Source organism: Pterocles gutturalis, unplaced genomic scaffold, assembly GCF_000699245.1.
Source record: "Pterocles gutturalis isolate BGI_N339 unplaced genomic scaffold, ASM69924v1 scaffold7413, whole genome shotgun sequence".
Taxonomy (NCBI): Eukaryota; Metazoa; Chordata; class Aves; order Pterocliformes; family Pteroclidae; genus Pterocles; species Pterocles gutturalis.
In genome coordinates this window covers 9,186-31,810 of record NW_010117908.1, presented here as the reverse complement: position 1 = coordinate 31,810, position 22,625 = coordinate 9,186, and the positions used below count along the sequence as shown (strand labels likewise).

At 39.1% G+C, this 22,625-nt stretch overlaps 1 protein-coding gene across 1 annotated transcript in view; it reads left to right on the top strand.

Annotated features, from left to right (window-relative positions):
* LOC104463592 (triple functional domain protein-like) overlaps nucleotides 1–22,625 on the top strand; it is a gene marked incomplete at its 3' end in the record, with an annotated part of 42,253 nt that overhangs the window by 13,850 nt on the left and 5,778 nt on the right. The window contains exons 5-9 of the mRNA XM_010075979.1: nucleotides 418–930; nucleotides 3,500–3,622; nucleotides 13,359–13,550; nucleotides 16,774–16,905; nucleotides 20,900–21,130. Coding sequence (XP_010074281.1) covers nucleotides 418–930; nucleotides 3,500–3,622; nucleotides 13,359–13,550; nucleotides 16,774–16,905; nucleotides 20,900–21,130 — 1,191 coding nt within the window. The remainder of the gene's footprint in view (nucleotides 1–417; nucleotides 931–3,499; nucleotides 3,623–13,358; nucleotides 13,551–16,773; nucleotides 16,906–20,899; nucleotides 21,131–22,625) is intronic.

Below are 22,625 nucleotides of genomic sequence, written 5' to 3'. Positions count from 1 at the left end.
GGGTTTTACTCCTAATGGTAAAAAGTTAGTTTTCATCTGTTTGTTGTCTTGGTCTGCATTGTGGTAATCATTATGTCATCAGCATCCTGTGCAGAAGAAAGCAGCCAAGTGAACCTCCTGCTGCGCAATACACAAAGACAAAACTTAATCAAAACAGTAGTTGAAAGAGTGGTTGCTGTTTTCTCCTTAAGTGGAGTGAGGTAAGAAAGAAATAAAATATTGCTCTCATTTGGGGAAATACCTGAAAGACAGGAGGCTGATCAGAACTGATATTTAAAAAGAAATGTATGAGAACAGTTAAGTCACGTGGACTTGATGAGCGAAGTTATCAACTCATAAAAAGAGAAGAAAACTTGAAAGAAAATTTTAAATTTATTTCAATAACAGTATTTTTTAATTTTCATTTTTACTTTTTAGACGAATATGGTGTCTCTGGAAGGCCTTACCAAAGTAGTTGATCCTTCTCAGCTAACCCCAGAATTTGATGGCTGTTTGGAGTACAACCATGAGGAGTGGATAGAAATCAGAGTTGCCTTTGAGGACTACATTAGCAATGCAACCCATATGCTGTCCAGACTGGAGGAACTGCAAGACATATTGTCAAAAAAGGAAATGCCTCAGGACCTGGAAGGTGCTCGCAATATGATAGAGGAGCATTCACAATTAAAAAAGAAAGTCATTAAGGCCCCTATTGAGGACCTTGATGTGGAAGGACAAAAACTGCTCCAGCGGATACAGAGCAGTGATAGCTTCCCCAAAAAGAACTCTGGGTCAGGGAATGCAGACTTACAGAACCTTTTACCCAAAGTATCCACCATGCTGGACAGGCTGCACTCAACACGGCAGCATCTGCATCAGATGTGGCATGTGCGGAAATTGAAATTGGACCAATGTTTTCAGCTCAGGCTGTTTGAGCAGGATGCTGAAAAGGTAAGGGATTGCAGGAGGGGAGTATAAATGGGTGCTGCCAATGATAGGAACAAAGCTTGACAGACTTGAAAGTACGAAGGATAACTGCAAGTAGTAATTTTTGTCTTCAGAGTTAATCACTCGACTGTTAACAAGAAATAAAGGATTTCTTGATTGAGAGTGACTCTTAGTCTTACAAAGTAGGGGGATGAGGTAGTAATTCTAAGCTGTAAAGAACACAGGTAGCTCTCACCAAAGAAAATGTTAAGTGGTAGTGACTTTAAAGCTTTTGCTTAGGTCAGTTTTTGTTCCAGACAGATGCTTTTGCATGCATCAAGTGAAGATGAATACTCTATACTTTATAAATACAGATGACTAAGGACTATAGCAGTCTCCTTTTGAGTGACCCTTGGGATTTGAGTGACAGTCAGTCGACAAAGTCTTAAGAGGCTGACATGGGGAACTGCTTCATTGATGCAGGATTTAAAGTCCCAGGGTAAAACCTGATGTATCTCTTTCGACAGTGCATATGTTATTAACAGGGGAGTGAGTGATCTCAGAATGTTTCATGCTGACCAGTCCCTTCAAATGAGAAAGCCCTTGGTTATCATGGAATTTGAAGAGGAAATATGGCAGGCAGTGCACTTTTATACGAGCTCAAATAAGATCTGTTTTCATATAGAATGGTTTTGCAATCACTTATTGTTAACTTGTTACCATGGAAAAATAGCTTTAATGAAGGGTGGGAAGTTTTTCTCTGGGAGAAGTAACTAGACTATACAGTCAAGTGGTAAGTATGGTCTTTGTCAGTTTTCTTAAAATAACTTAAGTAAGAATGCCTAAACTGGGTCAGACCAAAGGTCTGTGTTAAACCAGTATCCTGCTCCAGCAGTGGTCATAAGCAAATGCATGGGGAAGAGTAAACATATATAATACTTCTGCTTCCTCCTTTTTCCTCTGTTTTCTTCCCCTGTACTTTCCCTTACCCGGATCGTTTCACCTCAGGGACTTTCTACTCCTGATGTTTTCTGCTGTGTTTAAAAAATAAATAATTTAAAAAAAATAACATTTAAAGTAAGTGTTCACTGAATGGGTACAGCTGAAAATAGTAGGGGCATGTACAGAGTTGAAAAAAAATGTGGTCAGGTACATTTAGAGTTATAAAATTATTAGAAAATAATAAGCGGTTGGTCTAGTATTGCTCTTTCAGGCCCGAAGCTCAGGGCTCCTTCATCAGTGTATGTCTGTGTGGTTTAATTAGGTACAGGAAAGGGCTGGATCTTTGTTGGAAAAATAAAGTCCATTGGATGGTGAGGAATAAAGGTGTTTATTTTGGAGGAGTTGCACAACTCTTTGCACAAGAAATCTGGGCTGGTTCAGGAGAGGATAAGGCAAAAAAAGGGTGAGGTGGGAGGGAATCTGATTGGAATCGCCCTGTCACAAGCAGGACCAGTGTCTGTTTTGAATAATGTTCTAGCACTTCTTCGGTGTAGTCTAGACGAGAAACTGAAAATTTTAGGAGTGTGTGATCAGCTGTCTCAGTTGTCTAAACTCTTTAAACTCTTTTCTTTTTTTTACAGTCTTTATGATATTGTGGTCTACTTATAATTTGATTTGTCATGTACCTGGGTGGAATAATGGATTTGATAATATTGCTTTGTTAGCCAGCATATTTTAAAAGATATTTGAGTATTTACTGCTCACTTAGTGCTTGTTGCTACTATTTTTTTCTGAAAAATCATTTTAAGCTTATGCAGAGAGTAGATGGGTCTTTTGGGCTGAGATACAGCAAAGATTTCAAAACACTGGGGGGCGTGTGTCTGTTAAACTTAGTCTGTTGCTGTGTTGCTTGGTTTTTGAAAACTTTGTCTTCCAGAGCTACTGTTAACATACTTACGTACCTCCGTTTATGGTTATTGTCAGATAAGATCTTTCCTAAAATTTTTTGAATATTAAATTACTTTTAAAAAAAAGCAAAACCAACAAACATATTTAAAGATTATCCTTAAACTTGTTTGGAAGAAGGTAATATGTAACTTTATGCTCAAGTATAGGTTTTTAGAATGTTTAGCAATAACAAAGTTTTTTAAAAATTTGCTGTGAAGTTATGAACTAAAAATATTAAACTTGCTGCTGAAGTACCAGATCAGCAAGAATGAATTTATATTTAATTTGCATGAGTTGCCATTTTCCTTCTAAATTACTAAACTGCTGACAGAATGAAATACTGACACTAGAGAATGTATAAGCTTGGTAACTCATGGCTGTGCTCCAAGCACATTTGTTTACTATGACTTTGTAGTAATGAAGTTTATGACTTTATGATTATGACTTTACTGTAGTTTGTTGAGATAAACACCTATAGTAAAGATTTAACAGCCTTATCTGTTTGGTCCAAAAAGTCAGATTTCAGCAATGGTTTGGTTAAAATGTGTGGTAACTTACAATGGAAATTGTAATGGAAAGTGTTAGTTTTCATGGCCTTAGACTCTTTCTGTCTTCTGTGTTCACAGAATTCTCATGTTGTCTGTGATTTCTGATGTAAAAAATTAGTGATTTTTTTTTTTTTCTCCTTAATATTTTCTTGTAGATGTTTGACTGGATCACACACAACAAAGGTCTGTTTCTAAACAGCTACACGGAGATTGGAACCAGTCATCCCCATGCAATGGAGCTTCAGACACAGCACAATCACTTTGCCATGAACTGTATGGTAAGAACAGGCTTCACTTCGCAGCACTGACACGTTGTCTGTTCTATGCTAAGGTAGAATTTGTAAATCATACACATACATCATTTCTTCTGTTACAAATAGTGCAAATTTGTATTTGAGCAGTGAAATTATAAAATACAAAAGAGGAAACTAAAGGGTAGCCAAGTACAGAGGTACTGTGGTCAAGCAACAAAATTATTTTGACCAGTGGTTGTATTCAGCACAACCTCAGCACTTCTCAGATATAAGCATCCAAACTTCTAGAACCTGGAATGTGTGTTTGAGTACTGCTTTGAGTCTTTCAGGAGATGTCAGGGAATCTTGTAATATGGCATTTAGCACTCTGTATGGAAAGAAATAGCTCTCAGGTTCTACTGAGTAGATTGCAACTCAGACAAAAAGTTCTGAGAAGTAGTGATCAACAGCGGAACCTGGTGTAATAATTTTCCATGTTTTTAAGAAGACACACTTCTCATTTCTGGCACAGTAAAATGGAGCTAAACCCAACAATTTTTTTTCTCAAATATGATCTTAGGATGAACTATTAGTAGGCTGTAATTAAAAGTTTGTATTTTAACTGTCAGTGAGTGAAAGCTGCTTGTTTTCAGTTTCATAAATTCCTGTTTGGACATGGAGTTCTAAATTCTTAAGTACATTTTAGGTCCTTTTGGCTAGGAGTCTTGGAGGTGTTTAAATAATTTTGGGAGTCTGGGCCTAAATCCAGTTCCTGGCTGTCAGATCAATGAAGGAAGAACACTACCACTCTTGTTGGAAATTAACATCCTTGGCAGCCCAAATATGGGAACTGAATTAAAGTATGGTCGAAACAATCAGCTCTTGCAAGAGGGTGCTTTTGTAGGACAGGACTACTAACTGTGGAAAGAGAGAGCAGCAAAGTAAACTTACCTAGGTTACACATCTTGCTGAAATCACAGAAGGACTAGTAAGGCAGCTGTTGCATATGGTATTGCTAGAGTTAAGGCAATAGGAGGCATAAGTAGATAAGGTACATTTTCTTGTTTTGCAACTTAGCTATGTTTGCAAAAGTTTAAAAAATTAAAAATCAATATGAACATTTTAAAAGAGTAAAGCAAATGCTGAGGAACGTTGTAATGAAGCTATGTAACATCATATATGGTTGTAACTTTGACCATTAGGTTTGGAAGGTATAGGTTCACTCCACAGGCACAGGGAATTGCTCCTTTATGGGGTACCTCATTGCTCTGCATATGAAATAGAGGAGAAAGAAGCTCACAGAAGGACAGTGGATGTCATTGACATGAGATGACTTTTGGAACTTAGTAATTTTGGATAGCCTTCCAGGCAATTCTGGGGCTTGTACTTTAAAGGTTAAATTATTCATCTTTTGTAAGCCTGTCCTGGTATTAGTCACTGTTGTCCTCTTTTCTTCAAATTGGATGACTCTTTTTTTTATTATGTCCATACTGTTCATGTGCTATCAACATCAGGAAGCACTTGAGTGATGTGGCATAATCCCTCCTGCACTGGTTTTGCTGTTAGTCTTTTGCTGTTAATCTCTGTTTTGCCTGTAGTAGTCATATGCATTAATTACAAAGGACTTTTTCTCAGCATGTACAATGATTACTTGAAGCGTGCAAGGACCAGCTTAAATTTGGGGCAAAAGAGACAGCCCAAATATTCAAGACAGGAAAAACAAGCTGCAGTTTTTCAATGTGTTTCTGTAGCATAGCCCCCAAGAAAAGGGTTTCTTTGACACAGAATGGGAAAATACAAATTCAAAATGATCAGTGCCTGGTTTTGATGTAACCAGCATTCAGGTTTTCTGGGTTTTATGTGGTTAAATGGCAAAAGCCTTACATGTAGATTGGGGGAAAAATTAGACTGAATGTAGCACGAAAAAATGAAGTGAGCTGATTGAATTTTGTCAGGCTTTATTTTTCATTAGATTTTAACCGGAAAGATGTCAGGCAATCTTAACTCCTGTCAGCATGTTCAGCTTCTCCCTGACCACTGTTCACATACACTCTGTGTTTCACCAGCTACTGTTTGTTCACTGTTACTGTCAGTGTAACTCTTCAGTAATCGAGTTGAAGGCTTTTCATTGTGGCCCTAATTAGACCCTAGTAGATCGTGCTTTCCAGGCAGTTTCCTTAGGCTTACTTCAGGTGGGGAAGGGCTGTTCAAAGGAGAAATGCTGCCCAAGCAGCTAAAGGCAGCCTCTTGCTCGCAGCTTAACCCAGATAATTGATGTTGCAGCTGCTTTTCTAAACAAACTGTGGTTGCCACAGGGCACATGCCCCCCATCACAGCAGGTGCTACCCTCTGTCATTAGCTGTCTCACCCATCTCCCCTTCCTCCCGAGTAGTAGTTTGGCTTTCTGAGAGGTGCAGGAGGGCAACTTCTGCAGCTGCTTATGCCAAACTTGGGTGAGAGAGAGTGACGGCCTTTGGGTGAGATGCCACAATTTTAATCTGGTCTTCACGTCTGAAATGAGCCACCTGGATGTAAACCATTGTGAAAGCTACTTAGTTCCTATCATGAACAGGAGTTGGTTACATCAAAGACAAAGAGGATTTGCTGATATTTATTTTTTCCTTGTAATGGCTTTCTGTCATTTTTAGAATCTACTTTTCAGTATTACAGCACAAAGTAGTTGGGAGTTTAAACCAAATGTTGTAAAACAAAAAGGTGAGGAATACATTGGGGGAAGAAATTTAACTGTACTTTCAGCAGTTCCATTAGCAAGCGATATGTCTAGGAGTCTTGTCTGTTCAGTATGTGAAAGGCTCATGTGGTTGCACTTCAAGGTAACAGGAATAAGTTCATGGAAGTCTTAAGCTTAATGCCCAGACTGGTTCTCATTGCAATGAAACTGTCCCAGAGAAAAGCTGTGTCAGTGCAGTGATGCACATTGAAGATGGACATAGGTTTGGTTACCATTGCTTAAGACACAGGTTTGTGTGGCTAGAAAGGCTGCTTTCTGAAAGTTAGTTCATGTGTGCAGCTGTATGTACGTGACCTGCTGTTACTGAAGTCAAGAGACTGTGCACTGCTAAATTTCAAGGCTATGTCTTTACAGAGCACGTAAATCCTATCTTTCCTGACTGTGGGGAAAAATAAACTCATAATGATTCTCTTCTCTAAAGATGAGGATGGTTTTTCAGTACCATTTAAAAGGCCTGCTTTCAGCAACAGTAAATTGCTGTTGTCAAGTCCTGAGATTTATTGGAGTTAGGCAATACGCAGTTTCAGCTTGAAGTTCCTCTTGGTGACTAAACCAATGTTTCACTTCTCAAAACAAGTTTTTAGTATGTTTTAAGGGAGAAGCTTGCAAATCAGGCATCACAGGAGTTGCGAATAAAAAACCCTATCTGTCTAGTTTTTGAACTGCAAAAACAAAGTACTCATGATTATATGATTAGTCAGTCTTCCATGCAAGAATGGGGGAGACTGAATCTGTGTCTGTCCACTCTTTTTCCTGTTGCTTTCCATACACTTTCTGAGACACAAGGAAACAAAAGCAGTCATGAAATATGGGTGAGGAGGAGGGTGATGTTATGTACTTGAATATTTTCTTCTGTTATTCTTGCTAGAACAAATGGCCTTGCTTTCATTAAAGCTTAATTGTGCCCTTCACTGCACAGGTGAGGGTCAAAATGATTGGAAAGTGACACAGGCACTGGCTACTATTAAAGGGCATGCTATGACTACTACTTGTCTCAAGGCTGGTAGGACCATCAGTAGAAGCTATGTTTATTAGCCATAAGCCAAAAAAATCTTATGTTAACTGCAAACATATTGCTAAGTTGATTAGTACTGTTCTCGGAACAGGCTGTTTGCATATACTAGGCCACTTAATTAAGGTAGTAATCAAATAATTAATGTCATCCAGAAGGAGAGTGCCAGAGATGAGCACTGGTGAGATTTTTGGGAGTTTAAAATAAACGTGAACATAATGCTTGAATCTTGCTGCATTTCTGGAGTTAAAAGTTACGAAGATGACGTACTGGCTTGGCTTGCTTAAATCCAGCCACGGGGACTGGTACAGATTAAAACATTAAGAAGGTTAGGTGAAATAAAATCAGCTTGGCTGATAGCTGGTGTGACTTTTTCCTTTTTGCTACTGATATTTTTCACTCCTGAGCTGCCTTTTATTTTAAATATATTTTTGTAACCATACAGAGTTGTCATTTGAGATAGACTTAAGCACCATATGAGTTCTAGACTCCCTTGGGTCCTCTGAGACTTCAGCTAATGAGAGCAAGATCATAGGTTGTGAGTTGTACATTCTTTCTCAGATTGCCTTGAAATGCAGATTTTCACAAAAGACTGTGCAGAATGGTGAATAATCATAAGATAGCTCTTCTGTCTTCCGGGGGAACATGTCTGTTTTGTGGTTTTTTGTTTGTTTTTTAACCTTAACAGGTTGCTCAAGCAGGGCTTCTAGGAAAATAAATAAACAAAAAGTTAAATGGTAGAATTCATCAACTGTCCAACTAATCTAGCATCCTTAATAGACAAAGACAAGACCCAAAATGAGGATAGGGCAGTAGAATAGGTAAAATGTACTCAGTCAAGTTTTTGGTAGTTCTGAATAACCATAGTTTAAGCAAACCATGGATTTGTGGTGTTCTTGAAGTTCAGGGAATGCACAGCTGTGGATCCTGGTCAGACTGAGAGGATATTTTTTGAGTGCACATTCATAAGGGAATCTTCCTGGTGCCAGAGCAGTTAGTGCTTAGACACAGTGTCTGGATGTGACCAACCTGAGAAGAGACTGAAAAGGCAAAATGAGATCAGGCTATTTCAAGCTTCTGAGGGGCACTCCAAAGTCAAGAAGATGAAATAGAATAGTCTAGATGTGCAACCCTTAAAAAGGAAGAAGCAAATAAACAGATTTTAAAAGGCAATCAGCTGGTGAGGTATTAATACAGCAACAGTTATGTTCATGTCATTGGATCATGAACTAAAGAAATAGACAGTGTTGTTACTGAAATGAATCAGAATAGTTTGGGTTGGAAAGGACCTTAAAGATGATTTCAACCCACATTCCATGGACAGGGACACCTTCCACTAGATCAGGATGCCCAAAATCTCACCCAGCTTGGCCTTGAACACCTCCAGGGATGGGGCATCCACAGCTTCTCTGGGAAAGCTGTTCTGGAGTCTCACCACCCTCACAGTAAAATATTTCTTCTTAATATCTAATCTTTATCTACCCTCTTTCATCTTAAAACCATTACCCCTCATTCTATCACTGTACTCCCCGTCTCTCCTGTAGCCCCCTTTAAGTACTGGAAGGCTGCTATAAGATCTCCCCAGAGCTTTCTCTTCTCTGGGCTGAACAACCCCAATTTTCTCAGCCTGTCCTCATATGGGAGGTGCTCCAGCCCTCTGACCATCTTTGTGGCCCTCATCTGGACCTGCTCCAACAGGTCCGTGTCTTTCCTTCACTGAGTACTCCAGAGCTGGATGCAGTACTCCAGGTGGGGTCTCACGAGAGCAGAGTAGAGGGGGAGAACCCCCTCCCTCAACCTGCTGATCACGCTTCTTTTGATGCAGCCCAGGATACGGTTGGCCTTCTGGGCTGTGAGTGCACATTGCTGGCTCTTGTTGAGTTCCTCATCAACCAACACCCCCAACTCCTTTTCCTCAGCGCTGCTCTCAATCAATCCACTCTCCATCCAGCCTGTATTTGTGTTTGGGATTGGCCCGTCCCACGTTCAGGCCCTTGCACTTGGCCTTGTTGAACTTTGTGATGTTTTCACAGGCCCACCTCTCAAGCCTGTTATGACATAGAATCATAGAATCATAGAATAATTAAGGTTGGAAAAGACGTCAACGATGATCAAATCCAACCATCCTGTCCAGGTCCCTCTGGATGGCATCCCTTCCCTCCAGTGTGTCGACCGCACCACGCAGCTTGGTGTTGTCAGCAAATTTGCTGAGGGTGCACTCGATCCCACTGTTCATTTCTCCAACAAAGATGTTAACACTGGTCCCAATACTGACCTCTGCAGAACACCACTTGTCACCAGTCTCCACTTGGACATTGAGCCATTGACTGCAACTCTTTGAGTGCAGCCGTCTAGCCATTTCCTTATCTACTGTGTTGTCCTTCCATCAGATCCATGCTTCTCCAGTTTAAAAGACAAGTATGTTGTGAGGGATAGTGTCGAATGCTTTGCACAAGTCCAGGTAGATGATGTAATTTGCTCTTCCATTATCCATTAACACTGTAACCCCATTGTAGAAGGCCACCAAATTTGTTCAGGCATGATTTGCCCTTAGTGAAACCAGCAAATCTTATTTAATTCTTGATACTTACTGGAGATGCTGAACTTACGATTTGTAAAGAAATTGCTCTGATTCAGTTGGTCCTATTAGAAAACTAGGTCCAGTTTAGAGCCCCATACTTAAATCTGTGATGGGGAAACATCTAGGTGAAATGGACGTGGCTGTAAGGAGGGGTTGAAGGCATGGGCATTTACTATGAGAAAATGAAGATAAGTGAAAAGTAAGAGAGGAAAGAAGGTGGTGTTGGTGTTGGACTATACAATCTTGCAGTAAGATTTCCCAGGTCCAGCATGAAAAATGTAGGAAAAAAGATGATAAGACAAGATAAAAAAGATAAATGATAAATGATATAAAAGATGATAAAGGTGAGTTAATTTTTTTTCAAGGGAAGAGGTGATACCTTTAGTTGTTCTCCAGCCCTCAATCTTTGAAATTTGTATTCCCAAACTGAGAGTTTTACTGTAGCTGCAAGAGTGAGAAGAAAAGTTAGAAAGCATTTAAATCGTTAAAGGAGGTATTTTTTCATATGTTAATGCTACACCTTGTCTTGATGGCGATTTGTCTGTGAAGTGGCAGACAATTTGAAAATTCCATTGCTAAAATATTTCCATCACAGACGATAATTCAAACTCATACAGTCTGTATAGAGGTGCCAGTTGTGATGCTTATGGACCATGTCAGTGGGGTGGTTGTTTTTAATACTGAATGCTTAATAGTCTCTGTGTCAGAAAACTACTGTTCAAAATCTTAGAGCTAAAAAAACATTTTCTAAATAGGTCTGGGAAAATCAGGAAATAAAATAGAACCTCCAGGGGATCTGCCAACTTTATTTTGTATTGAATGTGATAGAAGTTCAGTTAAGCTGGCAGGCTGTCACCTGTATTTCTCCCGTGTACTTGCCTTCCAGGCACACACCAAAGAATGACAAAGTGTGCTACAGCTTGTGTTATGCTACTAATCTGTGTTGCCTTGCTGAGCAATACTTTTTTATATGTACACTCCCTTTAGGGAATAATTCTGCAATGAGGAGCTTTCCAGATATTGTAAGGTGTCTTTTCAGCTTCTGGCAGAAGGGCATTGTGAGAGAAAATAGTTGTACTAAGGACATTTGTGTACTTCCTGTATGTACGGTAATGCAGCAGTGCTGATCGGAATGGCTTCCGTGTCCTTGGCAATGGTGGTGATGTGCCCCCAGGTGCAGTCCCCAGCTACTGCTGGACTGACTATCCCTGTAATGTCAGAGGTCCCAGCCCAGAGGGAGCTCCAGAAGGAGGACACAGCTCTGCAGGTCTGGGGCTGCAGGGAATGCCTGTGGCCTCTTGCTAAGGCTGGGGCTTCAGGAGAGGTTTCTGCTCCACCTGAAGATTTGCATCTACAGAATAGGTTCGCTGACCTCACGGCTGATGAGGAGCTGGGAGGTGTCAAATAAAGCACCTGTGCCATCTGAATCTGAGCCACACAGGAGTACCAAAAGGAAGAGGCAAGTGATAGTAATGGGACACTCCCATCTGCCAACCTGGCTCATTCTCTGTCAAAGTTTACTACTTACTGGGGGCTCATATGTGGAATGTTGTGGAAAGGCTGCCAGAGCTTGTCCAACCCTCAGACTCTTGCCCCCTGCAGCTCTTCCATGTGATCACCAGAGATACTGCCAGGGGTGACTTGGGAAGTCTCAAGGATGACTACATGGCTCCAGAGGCAGTGGTCACGGGTGTGGGAGCCCAGGTGGTTTTCTTCTTAATCCTGCTGGTGAGAGGGTATATGGATCCTGCAGGTCAACAACTGGTTACGCAGATGAAGTTGGCAATGGCGTTTTGGTTTCTACAGTTGTGGGACCCCCTCTCTGAGGATCAAGGATTGCTGTTTGACTAAGTGGGGCAAAAGTATCTTTGCCAGCAGGCTGGACAACCTGTATAAGAAGAGCTTTAGGGTGAGAATGGTGGGAGAGGGAGAAGGAGGACCAGCAATCAAGTGAGAAGTGGTGGACTGGGTTGGCAGGCAAAGAGTCTGCTGTGATGTGAACAAAAGGGACACTGCAATCAATAAAACAGGGCTGAACTGGGGTTTCTCCAAGTGTACACACACGAATTAGGATGTCCCTACAGGACAACATCATGTGGAAAGCTCTCATTCCCTTTCTGGGAAGTCACCATGACCAAGTTCTTCTCTGAAGTACCTGTATGGCATGCTTGCGTTGTACAAGGAGATGCTGAGAGAACTGAGATTGGTTACGCTGGATAAAGGAGTGCTTAGGAGGGATCTTGGATGTGTAAAGGATGCTTAGGATGTGTATAAAAAGTATCTGATGGGAGCAAGTAAAAAAAACAGAACCAGGCTTTTCTCCATGGTATCCAGTAACAGAGGAAGAGGTAATGGGCACAAGTTGAAATACAAGAAATTGCATTTAAAGATAAGAAACACTGCAACAGGTTGCCCAGAGAGACTGTGGTCTCTCCATCCATAGAGATTCTCAAAACCCCACTGGACGTGACCCTGAGCAACCTGCTGTGATTTAATCTTCTTTGAGCAGGGGGGTTGGACCAGATGATCTCCCACCTCAAGAGTCTTGTGATTCTAAGAACTTCTAGCTGTACGAGAGTCAGCCCAATTGAAAGAAGCGTTGACTCAGCGTTATATACACATAGTTCTGAAACCTTTTGGTGGTGAAGTTGTTCTTGTTCCTGGCTTTGCAGTAGTCAGAACACTTGATTGCTTCCTTTGAAAAATATTGTTCATAGAGGATCAGAACAGGAACAGATTTTAGACACTTTAGGCTAAAATGCGTATGTGAGCTGAAAGGAAAGAAAATTAGAGTGACTAAGAGCCATCACTGAGTAATGCCAGTATGCTAGACAGTCTTCCTGATCTTTGGCCTTATTTGTCTAGTTTTCCATTCTAGCTCTGAGGCAGTATGGTGTCAGGAAAATAAAATCTAAAACTGTTGAAGTCCTTAGAATACAAAGTTCTGTGTTTTGTTGCTTCAAAAGTAAAAATACTTTCAGAAGTCGATGTAAAGATTTGTAGAGTGATGTTCCACACATGCATGCCATGGATAGATCAAGTACTTACTGATTATACTTTGAATTTCCTATAATGTGTGTCCAAATGTCTTGGTAACTTGAATGTCCATAAACATTCTTATTGAGGCTGTTGAAAAGTATGGTTGGCTTTTCCCCTTCATTATAATAATGTGTCTTCATATAATATGACTTTAAGTTGACCGTTAATGTTGGCTTGAGACTCTCTGGTCATTTCAAGTTATCCTTCTCCCTTGTCAGTCATACAGACAGGCTATTACATTGTACACCTAGATTCCAAAGTTAGACATACATGCATTTGGCAAATAAAACCAGTCTGTTAAGCAGTACTGTAATGACAAGGAATTTTATGGAAGTATGCCTCTGTGTTTAAGTGGTCTGCTAACTTCCACTAATTTTTCCCTTCTTCTTTTCCATAGAATGTGTATGTAAACATAAACCGCATCATGTCAGTAGCAAATCGCCTGGTCGAGTCTGGTCATTATGCTTCACAGCAAATAAAACAGATTGCTAGTCAGTTGGAGCAAGAATGGAAGGCGTTTGCTGCAGCCTTGGATGAACGTAGCACGTTACTGGATATGTCCTCTATCTTCCATCAGAAAGCTGAACAGGTTAGTGAATGGGGAGGGCGCCCACAAAAGTTCCCATGCTGGAATGGTGCTCTTACTACACACAGCTTTTGACTTAGACAGAAGTACAAGAGAGTTGGCAAGAAAGACAGAGCACTCATTTCTGCCGATTTTAGCTGATACTCAAAAACTTGTTCACCTCAGAACAGCCCACTGCCCTTATATTCTCCACAAAATGCTTTGCTCGTATCAATGGAAAATAAAATTTATCCAAGTTAGATATATGAATCAAAATGAAGTGGACATAAGCATTTGAAAGAAAGAAAGGAAAAATTTAGTATGGTCAGTATCGGTAATGATGCCTTTGCTACATTCAGAAGTCATCAGTTGTTCTATTGTCCTCACCACTCCACCCCCATCGGTCCTTGAGTGTCCAGACTTAACTCATGGTAATTGCTTATAGGAAACTAAGTTGAACTGGCCTGAAAATTGTGAAGTTAATTAGCTGTCTTCTGAATCTAAAATTGTGGTGGGAGATGTTTACTTTGTATCCCATGAGAGATTCCTCCTATATTAAACAAAAAATTTAGCTTTAGGCCTATACCACTTATTTTAATGAAGTCATTAACCGTGTATAACTGCCAGAGAAGAGGTATTTGTAGGGGAAACAGGAATGAATATCCCCAAGTTAATAGTCTTGATGGTGAAAGCATGTTTTCCCCTCCAGGGAATTCAGTTCTGAAGGAGCTGCTGTGTGTGTGCTGTTGAGTCACCCATTCATGTTATAGACTGTGTGCTCTGTGCATCTCTGGTGAATTTGGAGAGCAGAGGTTCTTGGATGGTTATGGCTGACTGAAGCTCTGGTGTGCTGTATGGCTGCTGTAGATCCTTTTCTTTCCATTTGCCTTGCTAAATTGGATCCAAGAAAAGGTCTCACATCTGATATAACTTTAATTTTGAATAAATTAAGGAACCACTTGGGAGCTGATAACTGCAGAAATGGAGAGAGGCAGCACACTTTATTTTAAGAAGTTTTTTCCACGATTTTACTACACAGATAGTCAACTTCATGAATGTTCAGAAATTAGAAATGTGAATTTATTAAGATGCGAATGCGTGTTTCTTTTCATTATCTTACTGGTGACAGTGGTTTAACTGTCTGCAAACACACTGAGGTAAATTACATAAACTGTTGCTAGAAGCATTTGATAGACACAGTGTGGTATCTTATCAGTATTGATGCTTTTCTGATGGCTTGCATTTACATTTAAGTGCTGTCAGACATACATATAAGAGAGAGATGATGAAACATGAACAGATAAGTATACCCTGAGTGAAGTGCTGTCCTTTTTCATAAGAAAATGATGTTCACCAGAAGTCAGAGGAGTAAATTTTGTGTGTTTGTGCTGGGCAACTGTGGCAAGGGTCAGTGTCACCTTCTTCAGTGTAAGTGTAAACAGGAGGAAAGAGAAGAATGAGAGAAAATAGTGCAGCATCTGCTAGGTTTAATTTGCTTTTTAATTGTTCCTTCTGCGGTTTTCATTTGATGATTAACTATGATGGATTGTCACAGTTGCTTTGTAAGATACCTGGCTGTGATATATTAGGTGTTTCATTAACAGTGGAGAGGGAGTTCAAGGAAAGAGGGGTTGGAATAAGAGGAATGGCCCCTATAGAGATCCCTTTAGAGGCTGGTGATGCTTGACCTACATAAAAAGATGATTAAAAATAAGCAGCCAAAGAAATAATACACCCTTTTTAAATGCACGTGTTCCCTTGCAAGTGACAGGTAAGTGTTGCTGCCTACTGTCAGACACAGTGAAGGCTGCACCCAGCTATCAATGCCTGCTGACTGGTGCTAGAGGTGTAGCTCTGTGGTCCTGCATGGGGCTTCTTTTAATTTTCACTGCTTAATGTTAGAGATTTTTTTTAATTGTCCTTTGATGGAAGGAGAATTAAATAAGAGTCTTAAGTACACTCTCACCGTTCCTCCCAGCTTTCAAACAAGAATGGTGTACCAGAAATGGTCTGTGGATTACTTTTTCCTCGAAAGTTTACATGTGCTCCAGGAATTACGATATGTATGATGAGAGAAATGGCTTAATCTCTTAAAACTTTTGAGGCTGGGACTTCACATGAATAGATGAAAAATTTAGTTTACAGATACCACATGTACTTGGCTGTACTAAGTTTAACAGCCATGAAATCTTCTAGAAAAATAAATATTTTTTTCATCTTTCCTTTCCTAGCATAATGAGGGTATAAAATCATGCCCCCTAGCTGTCAAAAATAAGTTGACAGAACTTCTGCTGCTGTGATGACAGTTTCTTGTCTGTCAAGACAGCTTAAGCTTCGAAGATAACTTAAATTGTCCACGGAAGAGATTCAGTTGCAGTATCTTCAATTTCTCCTGAAAGGCTTGACTTGAGCTGCTATGCTGACATAGCTGTGTGCTCAAAGTTCAGCATCAGTCCTAAGAGACCCTCGCTTAAGTTGTAAATCCCTTACATGCTTGCTGCTGTAGTAGCTTGCCAAATGGATTTAGTGCTTCTCTGCACGTGGAAGTTAGTGCTTTGGGGAGAGACGCGTGATTTTGCTGTGCTCTAATGCTGCTTTGCCTCCTTGATGATCTCTCTCCAGCAAAAGACAACTATGGAGTGTATCAGTGAACAGTTCGTCATTAATTCTTTGTGTGCGTGTGCACATGCATCTAAAGTAACTTGGTTTTCTCTGAAGACTGAAAAAAGGTGAGGTGATACCGCATGATACCATGAGTATCTGCACAGGGCATTGATGGGTAAGAGCTGAGGGCCTGGACTCAAAAGTTGTAGCATGTTTTACCTCTTTGTGTAGACAAGACCTTAACTGGCTTTATAGCATCTGAAATAATAGGTGCAGGGTGAAGTAAACTTTTTCCTAGCTGCAAAGTCAAGAAAAGGAGAAAAAGTAAACTTAAAACATCAGTATTTACAACAGTTTAATTGGTTGTGAAGGCTGCCAACATACAACTAAGCCTGTCTGCCTGTGAACAGCTCAGAGTTCCATATAACTAAAAGCACAAGTATGGTCAGATTTGAATATTTGTTTCTGTTCTGATATAAACTTCATTTAGGTCCTTTTGAAGACAAATACATTAAACATTTTTCCCTTAAAAAGGTCTTTTCAGTGGCTGTCACACAGATGCCAGTCCTTTTGTATATTACCAACATGCGTGCGCTTACTGATAGAACCCAAAATTAAGCAGAATGTTTTTTCCCTGTTGCAGTACATGAGCAATGTGGACTCATGGTGTAAAGCATGTGGTGAGGTGGAGCTTCCCTCAGAACTGCAAGATTTGGAAGATGCTATCCATCATCATCAAGGGATATACGAGCATATTACCTTGGCTTACTCTGAGGTCGGTGTTGTCTTTGTTTCCTTAGCGTGCTGACTTGATGAAATGTTGTACCATTAAGGTTGGGTCATGAACTGGCATCACTTGTTGCACAGTGCATTAATTGGAAACTCAAGTGCTAGGCTTCTTTTTAAATGTAGTATATTGGACTTCACTACTGTTGTTCAAAAGTTAAGTCTTCCTCTTAATTTCTTTTAAAAGAAATTTAAAAGGCAAGACGGGACCATGTGTGGTAGAAACAATCCATGCAGTGTACTAAGTACATTTTATTTTACATTTGCATATTACTGCATTTTAATATCAGTATGATTCTATCATTGAAACACTTACTCGAAGGGATGCCAGCTGGGTATTCTTTGGGAAAGTATTCTGTTGGCATGGATTGCTTTAAGTGTTTTGAAAATCCATCTCTGAACCTGACTCACAAAAAAGGCTTAACTGTCAAAGGACGTCACTTGATAAGCCCTAAGTTATATACTTAGTTCTGCCAAGCTCAAAGACACTTAAATGAGCCAACATGCCTATATAGTCAGCATTCGTAAGATTAGCATATCCTGTGCTGTTGCTCTAGCCTTGGATTCGGCACACAATGAAGTAACAATATTTCTCAGTATTTCTAATAGTTGTATTTACAACTTAAGAAAAAATGCTTATTCTGAAGGTGGCCTAGAAAGTGATGACTAAAGTATAATTTTTCTTCTAATTTTGAGTTCTCTCATGTGCTTTAGTTGTCTCAAGCAAATCAAATAGTTGTCAACTTCGCTATTAGCTAACAGGTATTTTCTGTATTTCCTGTTTGAGCTTTTCTTGCTTTCTTTTTACAGAGTTGTTCTCATCACATTATTTTGGCTGTTAAATTGGACTACAGTTATTCTGGATTGAATACAGCAATTTCTGTTCTAATGAAATTGCATGAAATTATGCATTTGATTAAATCATGGTAAAAAATTATCAGTGGACACAGAATAGCTTAAGACACAGCTTGCACACTCTTTTAAAAGGAGGTCATGTGGGATTGAAGTGATGATTGTGGTTTATACATTACATTAAAGGTAAAACTACTTTCTGATGAACCAGCTCTGTTATGGGCAACTGAATCATAAGTCTGGTCACGTTTCATTTAGCAGTAAAGGGGAGTTAGATTAGTGTTGATGATCAGTCCTATTGTTAGTATATCAAAACTGGATTTTTTGAATACCTGCCATCTTAGGGCCTGCATAAACTTTATTACCATGAGTCAGATGTCCGTAGTTCACGAGTAGTTCTTTTGTGTAAAATGCATGCTGATATGCCCATTCCTGATACATGCCACCATGCTGTGGCAACTGATCTAATGACATACTGAAGCACACTTTCAGTGTGTGATCTTACTACACACAGCTGTTCTAACTCATTCTTGAGTGTGTTTTGTAGGATGGTTTCTTTTCTTCATTATAACCTCACTTCATTGGGAGGATTCCTTTGTAAAACAAAGGACAGAGATGTAGCGTGTTTGTAGTAGATGTATGTGAAGAGAGGGCACATATTCCATGAGACTGCACCAAGGAATAATAAGAAGGCCAGGGCTGTCTGGGATAATGATTATAAAGCATTGAAGTTAAAACAGTGGGATTTCTTTGGTTCTGGATTGGGGTTTTTTCTGTGTGTTTTCATCAGGGATGTGACTGAATTAGAGCCTGCTGTTAAGTGTAAATAAGTACTGTGGATTACCATGTTAAATGCTGTTTGCTTCCTGGTGATGCATAATGGTAATAAATTAGATGGGTGGATTATAGGATAGCTCTGGCAAATACCTTGAAAGTTGGTTCAGGATTTCAAAGCTATAGCTTTTGACTTTAGGATAGCTAGAGATTTTAACAAAATCTTCATTGGTACTGCTCAAAAAACCCCCAGAACATTATTTGCCTTTCTTCTGATTTCAGTTCATTACTTTTCCCCATTTGGTAAAGCAATAGCTTTGTCTTTAGCAACCAGAGTTGGTGCAGACATAATAGTTGTATGTGTATGTACATGTTGTGTTCCTCCTCTGGACAAAAGGTTTTATTTTGCCTTAAACACACATTCCTTTTTGAAGATTGATGTAGTTGTCTTTCTATGTAAAGATATTACCGAGCTATTGCTTATCGTTGTTAGATGTATGACTTCGTTTCTGTTACAGCATGGAGCTCCTTTCATTTTGTGATGAATGAACAGTGGGGAGAGAGAGGAACACTGTGGAAATTACAACACTTTGTCATTCATTTTAGATTACAATGTCTTGACAACATGACTTAGTTGCAAAGTAGAAGACAGTCATTTTAAAGAGAGTAAATGCTTTTAAGGCTAGACAGTCTGATTTTACTGAGGATGATTACTGTATGTTACTAGAAAAGTAACTTACTAGCTTACAAGCTTAGCTAACTGGTGTGCTTGAAAATCCCGTAGCTGTGCCTTAAATGAAGCTATGTGTATAAATGAAGTTGTATATCTCACTGAAATCTTAAGGTAGTCATGCACTGGGAATGAAGACAGCTTTACTCTGTTAATTCCAAAGAGGAAATTTGCATGATCATTTGTGAAGTTAATAAATTAATTGGATCAAGGGGCTATCACAATTAATTATTTTTTTTCCCCCTAAATTTCATGGACTCTGGATAGATAATGAAAGTCCGTTACCTTGCAGTCTTTGAAAGACTTGTACTAGATAATTGGTTTGGATGCAAAAAAGAAAAAAAATCATCATTATAATAACTACTATGGACTATAATTTTTTCCTGCCTGATTTGACTTTATAGGAGCTACTTTTCCAAGTGAGCTTCATTCTCTGTGTTGATACTTATTACTAAAATGAAAAGCTTAATTTGGAACTGAAAAGTAAACTCACTTGTAAACTAATTATTAGAAAAGAATTTTCATTCAGATCTGCTTTACTACTGAATAGCAAATTTTAAATGTGCTTAGATTTAGTGAAAATTGTTGAAAACAGCCACTGGGGGAAGGCCTTGACAAATTTTCTGTTTCTGACATAGTGTTGATTTGATGGATTCAGACTATTGTTTACACTCCAGTCTTGTGGTTTTGGATGAATTTTCCTGCCTGTTAGATGGGCTATTAGAAAAGTTCTTTACAGATAGTTGAATGATAATGTATTGTAAAAGTTCTCTGAGCTCCATGCTAAATGTGAGAGAATAGTTAAATGGCAATGAAAAGTGCTTTCAGCAGCCTTGGCAAGTGCTAAACATTGTGACCAGGTAAGACAGGATTATTGCTCTTTAATTAACATGCAAGGTAAATCTGAATATTTTTGCTGTGGTTTGAATCAGAGAAGACAACAATTAAAAATTACTAATGTTTCTTGTCAGCATCAGTAGTTAAACACTTCTTGGAAAGAGTCTTCCTGTGCTGCATGGAGAGGTTTTAAGTGATTTAATCAAGTTTAAGTTTGCCGTAACAACAGGTTACTTTTGTCTTACTGGTAACAGTAATAATTTAAAAGTTGTAAATTGTGTCAGATCAAAGCATAGCCTGAGTTCATATCTTTTTGTCTAAATGTATTCATCAAATTAATATTGACCTTTAGAAAGTAACCTCCCTGTTCACCTTCAAAACAAGTGAAAAGAGGAGTGTGCTCCTGGAAGGATAATTCTGGGCAAATGCTTATTTTAGATGCTTTGTTAACTAGAGAAAGAACTAAAGAAAGTGTATTCTAAGCTAGTCTTGACTTAAAAAACAAAAAACACTTTAAAGGAAAAGCATTCTTAATTAAAAGACAGGCTTTATTTAAAAGAGTGCTACTACTTAAAACTGTCTTACATAGAGGGAGAATATACATTTATATGTAATTTTTCTTCCCCCCTGTAACAGCTGCATGTAATCATGCCTGGAATAAAAAAAATCTTCATCACTGCTCCACGAATTCTTAAAGACATATAAAATGGGGAGAGAGTGTGGGGAATGAAAGAATAGTCTAACAGGCTTTTGGCAAGACAAGTAATTCTTCGTCCTTTCTGGTGGTCAGGTGAGCCAAGATGGAAAGTCACTGCTTGACAAACTTCAGAGACCTTTGACTCCTGGGAGTTCTGATTCCCTCACTGCTACTGCCAACTACTCAAAAGCAGTTCATCATGTTCTGGATGTTATCCATGAAGTACTGCACCACCAGCGCCAACTGGAAAATATTTGGCAGCATCGAAAGGTTCGTTTGCACCAGCGACTTCAGCTATGCGTTTTTCAACAGGATGTTCAACAGGTAGGTTTTATTTCATGCTATATAAATGCCTTTCTACTCTGTCAGCCTGTGATTTCATGCTGGTTGCATAGGCAGGTGGGTTTGATTGCCAACCCTATATTCTTTCGTTCAGCAATGGAATAGTTGCATGGGATTGACTGACTGATTCCAAGTTCTGTGTGTTATCAGAGGATATTGGCTCTTACGGGTAGAAGGTACATTTGTAAGTTAGCTCTGCCTCAGTTCTTTCTTTTTTAAAATTAACTTCTTCATTTACTTTAAGTCAGATAAGATGAAAAACACCTTTGTTCTACATGGTTATTTATTCTGAGGTTGTGCTGAAAGTTGATGTTAATTTTCTAGGTATGATTCTGGACTTGAAGCGTCAGAAAGACTTGTAGAAGTCTACCAAAGTTTTAGTTTCAAATCCTCAGTGATGCCTCATTGACTTCGTCAGCTTTCTTTAAAACCTGACAGTAGCATACTAAAGAGGTATAAAAATTACAGCCAAGATTACTTTCCGACAGTGATGCTGTTCTTGAATTAATGGTTATTAGCTGCAATATTTTTATTATGATGATGACATCCATAAAAGTTAATAGTTAAGTACAGATGTTAATAACTCTGACATGGTTTTAACTTAAAAAGGTAAAACTGTAAAGAATTTCTTTCTTGACAGATTTTTAATAAACAGAAAATATTTGCCTTGGCCTGCAATTGATAGAGACATTAGTAATTTATCCATCATTAAAAAGTAAAGATGGCCAGTATTTGCTGATCATGTTCTTTCATTTTAATGTAAAGGTGTTCACAAACAGGGAACTTCCAAATGGGGTTTTTAGGTAGCCATTCATACATTCGAGTGAAGCTAATATTGTTTCTTCCACATTATTTGTACTTTAAGACAAATTTCTTGTGCTCACCTGTTTCAAGGAGATGCTGGATTTGAGCAGTGGGGAGTGAAATAACCTGGTTTCCATCATTTACAATAGTTGACAAAGATACTTAATTCAGTCAGATGTTGGGGAGAGTGAGTAATCTTGTTAGCTCAACTTTCTTCTATATGCAGTGCCTGTAAGTTAAAGAAAACAGTTTAAAAAATATTTATGAACTAAAGTGAAAATTATTAAAACTTTATTGCTTAATTTTTGATGTAAGAAGAGGCATATATATTGAAAGGCAGGCAGTTATCCAACTTCTCAACAATCAGATGTGACAAAAGATGCAGAAACGCATGAAAAATGTTAGCTGACAAAAAAAAGAATGCAGAGGCAATGTTATGAATGGTCAGGAAGGGCATATAGAAGCAAACTGAAAACACTTATTATGCCAATGTATAAATCCCAGAGGCTTTTCATCAAGACTACCACATAAATAGCAGCTAGTCAGGAGAGTCCAGCACTGATACTTGCATGAGTCGTCAGTGAAGGGCCCTTGTCAGAACTGATGAGGCACAGTCCACAAATGAATCACCTCTTAAACTTAAAAGACTTCATAAGGAATCTTCAGAAACTGA